The sequence below is a fragment of the Macrobrachium rosenbergii genome, chromosome 50 (assembly GCF_040412425.1).
Source record: "Macrobrachium rosenbergii isolate ZJJX-2024 chromosome 50, ASM4041242v1, whole genome shotgun sequence".
Classification (NCBI taxonomy): Eukaryota; Metazoa; Arthropoda; class Malacostraca; order Decapoda; family Palaemonidae; genus Macrobrachium; species Macrobrachium rosenbergii.
In genome coordinates, this window is record NC_089790.1 from 13,591,000 (window position 1) to 13,597,151 (window position 6,152).

Genomic DNA, 6,152 nt, shown 5'->3' on the forward strand with positions numbered 1-6,152 from the left:
CTCTCTCTCTCTCTCTCTCTATATATATATATATATATATATTATATATATATATATATATATATATATATATATATATATATATATATATATATATATATATATATATATATATATATATGTATATATATGCACACATATATACATTTATATAATAATGTATATGTATATATAAATAAATATATATATATTATATATATATATATATATATTTATATATATATATATATATATATATATATATATATATATATATATATATATATATATATATATATATATATATATATATATATATATATATATATATAGCTACACCTATTTAAGACCATAACCCCCATGTTGAAACGATCTACAATCATCTTAACATAGAGTTTATTACAATAAAAGCTATATTGAATAACGCATCTTACTCGCTAGCAGTTAACTCAATATAAGCAAGTAAAAAACGGGCCGAAGTTTCTTCGGAGCAATCGAGATTTCTGTACAGCCGCTACGGCGTATAATCAAGGCCAACATCTAGAGACCATGATAAGGCCACCGAAAATAGATCTATCTTTCGGTGGTCTCAGTATAATGCTGTATGAGCCGCGGCCCATGAAACCTTAACCACGGCCTGGTAGTGGCCTATCCTACATCGTTGCCAGAAGCACGATCGTGGCCAACTTTAACCTTAGATAAAATAAAAACTACTGAGGCTAGGGGCTGCAATTTGGTATGTTTGATGATTGGAGGGTGGATGATCAGCATACCAATTTGCAGCCCTCTAGCCTCAGTAGTTTTTAAGATCTAAGGGCGGACAGAAAAAAGTGCGGACAGAAAAAAGTGCGGACAGAATGAAGTGCGGACGGACAGACAAAGCCGGCACAATGGTTTTCTTTTACAGAAAACTAAACGCACTAACAAGGAAAATCGTCGGTATGATTACACAATGGGATTTAGAGCAAACATGTTATAATTCACTCACTGGATTACTGTTATCTTTTGAAGTTAAGCAAAACCCTTTTTCCTCATGGGAGTCCATTCCTAGTTCTCGGCGCGTTGGAAGAAGCAGCGAATATCAGGTGTCCCTAATTTTTTGTCTAGTCAGGCAGCCTCGGCATCAGGTCTTAATTCATGTGAGTAATATTAGGATGAATTAGTTACAGGGTCATTTTTTTGCTATGGTAATGTTTTTTAATGTGTAACTGCTCATCCACTCGACTTCAGCAAGAGGAAGTATTTTTGTGTGTGTATGTATCTTTTTGTGTATGTGTGTGTGTTTGTTTAGAGATGTTCTCACAACTTCTACTCTTGATTTTTCGTTACAGCAAGAGTAATCACAGTACAGTAATACCGAAATTGTATCGATTTCTCTGCATTCTGAAATGCCACTTTAAAGGAGAAAATATTTTCCATCTCCAGTGAACAAGTCTTTTGGCCCTTATACAATGATATCTTCCTTCTTCCTCATATCCCTCCATTTATTCCAAAATTTCGTCATATTTAATAAAAATGAAGGATTATCCCATATCTTGAAGCGCAATATTCACTCAAATGAAATCCTCGTGTCGTAAGATTTCATCTAAGACGTATTACGGAAACTAAAGTCTTACAACAGTGTTTTTAGTTTTCTGTAAAATAAAACTATTGTGCCGGCTTTGTCTGTCCGTCCGCAGTTTTTCTGTCCGCCCTCAGATCTTAAAAACTACTGAGGCTAGAGGGCTGCAAATTGGTATGTTGATCACCCACCCTCCAATCATCAAACATGCCAAAGTGCAGCCATCTATCCTCAGTAGTTCTTATTCTATTTAAGGTTAAAGTTAGCCATGATCGAGCTTCTGACAACTATATAGATAGGCCACCACCGGGCCGTGATTAAAGTTTCATGGTTAGCGGTTCATACAGCATTATACCGAGACCACCAAAAAATAAATGTATTTTCGGTGGCCTTGATTATACGCAGTAGCGGCTGAACAGAAAACTCGATTGCGCCGAAGAAACTTGTTTTTTGCGAGCTTACGGTAAATATCAGCTGCTGATATCATTGAAGTTGAACGCGATTGGCGGAAGCTCTTGCTTAGCACCTGCCATTGGTCACAAAGATATCGGCAGCAGATTTTTACCGTCAGTCCACAAAAAAAAAAATACGCAAGTAATCTGTTCTTCAGTGTAATGTAATATGCCATTAAAATGTTATGAAATGATTAGCTATGGAAAAAATGTGGAGTGTCTCAGCTCGATTTTAGCAATTACAAAATAATCTAGGATATTATTATTATTATTATTATTATTATTATTATTATTATTATTATTATTATTATTATAGCTGAGTAGACTATTCGGAAATAAATGGTGGACTGTTAATATTATACATTTATACTGATCTTCCATAAATATACTATTATTATTATTATTATTATTATTATTATTATTATTATTATTATTATTATTATTATTATTATTATTATTATTATTATTATTATTATTATTATTATCAGATAATTTGAATATCATAAATTCTCAATCTGTAATAAAACGGAGTCCGCTCTCGTTTTTAAACGTTTCCAGTGTATTAATAAATATATCTTTCTATTTATCTACCTATCTGTCTGCATAAAAAATGTTAAGTACAAGCGTAGCTACAAAGGATTATTCTTATCACGCCACAGCATACCTGCGTCATGCTACAGGAAGTCCCTTAATTTCAGGAGAGTCCCAGACCGTCTAATCCTTTAGATCTATTGATAACTCGGGGCTTTAGATAAAGCTTTCTGACGTACCTGTCCTCAGATATGTCCATTTATAGATACAAATTTTAACGATTAGTCATGTTGCCAGTGAATTTTAAGAACGTCGCAATGAATACGCGTTATCTATCGCATTATGTCATCTGGCGTCACGAAAATGATTGGCGTTTTCTTTTCTACAGCGCTGGAAATGAAGATTTCGCATTTGGTCTTGGTAAACCTCTACGTCCTGGCGTCTAGAGCCTCGGAAACCGACGGGGAAATAGATCCCACGAAGGAGGCAAGCGAATCCCGTGGTTTGCCCTCCCAACAGAAAACGGAAGCCGGCCCGCATGACGCAATCGGTGACGTCATTGCCAAGCACGACGCCACCGCCAGCCTGCAGGAGGAGGAACGACGCACTCCAAGGAAGAAGAGGGCCATTGTTAAGAGAGATGCCACTGACAGCAGCTCCTTCGAGATTCTTATCGAGACCTCGAGAGCCATTGATGTCATTGATGGATTCAAGGAGGAATATGTAAGTGACGTAACTGGAGCCGGATTTCCTCGAAGGCTTTGTTGACAGATTAGGGTAGGAATGCTGAAGTTTAAGCTCTCAAATTCATGATTTTGTCTTGCAGAATGAATTTCTTTTTTTGGTGATGTCAGTGGGACAGAGATGAGAAGCGTTTGTTTATGAAAATGTCTTTTGAAATTTGCTGGAAGTTTATATAAACAAGAGGAAGAAGCACCAACTATAAGCACAGGGATAGACAGACTTTATAATATCACCTACATCCCTCAAACCCCGTTATAAGAAACAGGGTTTCAATAAAAAAAAAACCCGAACGGGCGTGAAACCGTGACGAATTTCATTACGTGCGGCCTTAATCAATTCCAAGTAATTAAGTGATCATACGTTCATAATGTACTAACCTGAGACCAGCCAATTTCACGGCTGTTTTCGCTTTTCAAATTTGGCCAAATTTGAAAAGTTGGGGGGTCATACGTCTAGCCACATCTGACAACGTACATTTATGCAAATTGATTCTTCCGGGTGATTTTCTCTCCTAATCCCGTTTAATGAAAACGAATTACTAGTCCGTGAGTGACGCTTTGGTCATCAATATTTCATTAAGGGCGGGTTTTACACACAGGGATGTTTAATCATATATTTCTTTTAGCGGGTGTTTTTCAGGTGTTGTCAGACATATCCAAACTGATTGTTGGGCCTGTTTTTTTTTTTTATCAAGATAAACCTCTAATTCACAAGATTTCTTTACCCCCCGTAGGATGTCAGCAGTGCCGTCAGTGCACCTCATGTGGTGCACTGTAGGCATTACGGAAGTGTTTGCACATTTTACAAATTGATTCTTAGGGCTGTTTGTTTAAACCTCTTATTCATAAGATTTCTTTACACCTTAGGACGTCACCTGAGTGGTGCACTGTAGGCATTACTGAAGCGTTTGCACATTTCGCAGGCTCTGGACTTCGTCGACAGGAGCTGGTCTGAGGCGGACGCCCTGTTCCCAAGGGGATGCTTAAACGACGCCTACCTCCCACCGTCTCAACTGCTGCCCTACTCGTCCGTCCCTTACCTGGAGGAGCTACCGAGATCCTACGGCCTGATGCAACACTGCCTCGTGTCCCTGGAAAACCTCATCGTGGACCACATCTACATGAAGGAGTACAAGTTCCTCCGGCAACTGAACGATGTGTTTCTCAGCGTCGTGCAAATCCTGAACTACCTGAAGAGGGACATGGAAGTCAACCGGTGCCAGGCGGACGACGCCAAGACGCGAAGCCTGACGTCGATGGTTTACGAGGACGCCGACGGCGTCACCAACCAGAAGAAGAGGTCCTTCGTCATCCTTCGGGACGTCAGGGTTGCCCTTGATTACGTTAAGGAAACCCAGAACCCTGAGGAAAGCACTGAGCCGTGAGGATCCTACGTCGCTCGACTCTGTTCCCTTTGTTCACTTTCTATCTTCTTCTTGTTTTGCGGCTGTGTAGGAAAAAAGGGATTTACGACTGCCCATCCTGTCAACAAATATAGGCTTTAGGTTCAGCTCTCAAAAGAATGTGCAAGTCAGGAGGTGACACATTGCCCTGTTGATATATACCTCTAATTCCTCGTAGGGTTATAATTCCTTTCCATTTTTATTTTTTTGAACTCACGCATAACGTTGCCTTATCGTAAGAATACCTTCTTTTATATTTATCAAGATGTAAGAAAGTCTAGAATAAAATTATAAGAAAAAAAACCTTTCTGATTATAAAACTCTCTGACGAAGGAAGAAACTTTAAGATAGATATGATATAAAGTTATGTTAGGTTTTTCTTTAGGTAAAAGTAAACGAAAAACTTTCCAATTATTTCATTTTGATGAAAGTGGACGAAGCTTTGGAAAACGATGAAGAAATAATTCTCATGATTTGATTCCCGTGAAACTGAAGAAAGGCATAAATAAGTAAGACGAGGAAAAATCCAGTATCTCAGCTTTTACAGAGCTGGAAGATATTTTAAGACAGATTTCAAGAGAAAAATGACATTCTTTATGTCTCATTAACCCCAAATTGCCAAATGATTTAGTGTTTAAAAAAAACAAGGTGGAAGAGAAAAAAAATCTCAGTAATTAAAACTGTCTAAAAAAATATTGAATGATGAGAGAAACGAAAACATCCAAATGCGACAAAACCTGAAAGAATAAATGGTCTTTCCTGGAAGATACCAAACGCTAATGATCGTACAAGAAAGGAGAATTCACTTTCTTAACCATGAAATTTTAAATGGATTCAGAATGAAGACATTTTACTCTATAATCCAGACGTGAGATTTTCCAGTTCTGTGAACTTTAGTATAAAAGGAACAATAGAACTTCTATAAAAACTACACAGATAAAAAACATTTTAATCTGCAAAGTCTTAGAATTTGTCAAGAAAAGGCTCCTTTAATCTTTTAAGTTTCAGCAAGGGATAAGAAAAAGTTTCGTTTTCACGAGACACAGGAGGAAGATGGTGTCGTTTTTTCTGAATGTAGTGTTATTATTTCTGAAAATAATGTCATTATTTTCTGAAAATAGTATTGTCTTCTAAAAATAATGCCGTAAGTTTCAGGAAATAGTGCCATAATTTTCTGAAAAGATTGCCATAATTTTCTGAAAATGGTGTCATTATTTTCTGAAAATAGTGTTATAACTGTTTGAAAATAGTCATTATTTTCTGAAAATGGTGTCATTGTTTTCTGAAAACAGTATTATAATTGTCTGAAAATAGTGTCATCACTTTCAGAAAATAGCGCCATTTTCAGAAAATAGTTTCATTATTTTCTGAAAATAGTGTCACTCTCTTTATGAAAATGGTGTCATTATTTTCTGTACACAGTGCCCTAAGTTTCAGAAAATAGTGCCACGATTTTCTGAAAGTGTCATTATTTTCTGAAAAT

The 6,152-nt window shown here is 36.7% G+C and overlaps 1 protein-coding gene across 1 annotated transcript; it reads left to right on the plus strand.

Annotated features, from left to right (window-relative positions):
* The first annotated feature begins 1,002 nt into the window (after window positions 1-1,002).
* Window positions 1,003-4,972, plus strand: LOC136832874 (uncharacterized). The gene is made up of 3 exons (XM_067094535.1): window positions 1,003-1,118; window positions 2,912-3,246; window positions 4,190-4,972. The coding sequence occupies exons 2-3, from the start codon at window positions 2,920-2,922 to the stop codon at window positions 4,649-4,651; spliced, it is 789 nt and encodes a 262-aa protein (XP_066950636.1). The 5' UTR covers window positions 1,003-1,118; window positions 2,912-2,919; the 3' UTR covers window positions 4,652-4,972.
* Window positions 4,973-6,152: the final 1,180 nt, after the last annotated feature.

Excerpts from the sequence above, each read along its gene's own strand:
- LOC136832874 (XM_067094535.1), top strand. The coding sequence starts at position 2,920 with ATGAAGATTTCGCATTTGGTCTTGGTAAACCTCTACGTCCTGGCGTCT. Across the intron at positions 3,247-4,189 it reads ATGGATTCAAGGAGGAATAT|GCTCTGGACTTCGTCGACAG; the intron begins GTAAGTGACGTA and ends CACATTTCGCAG.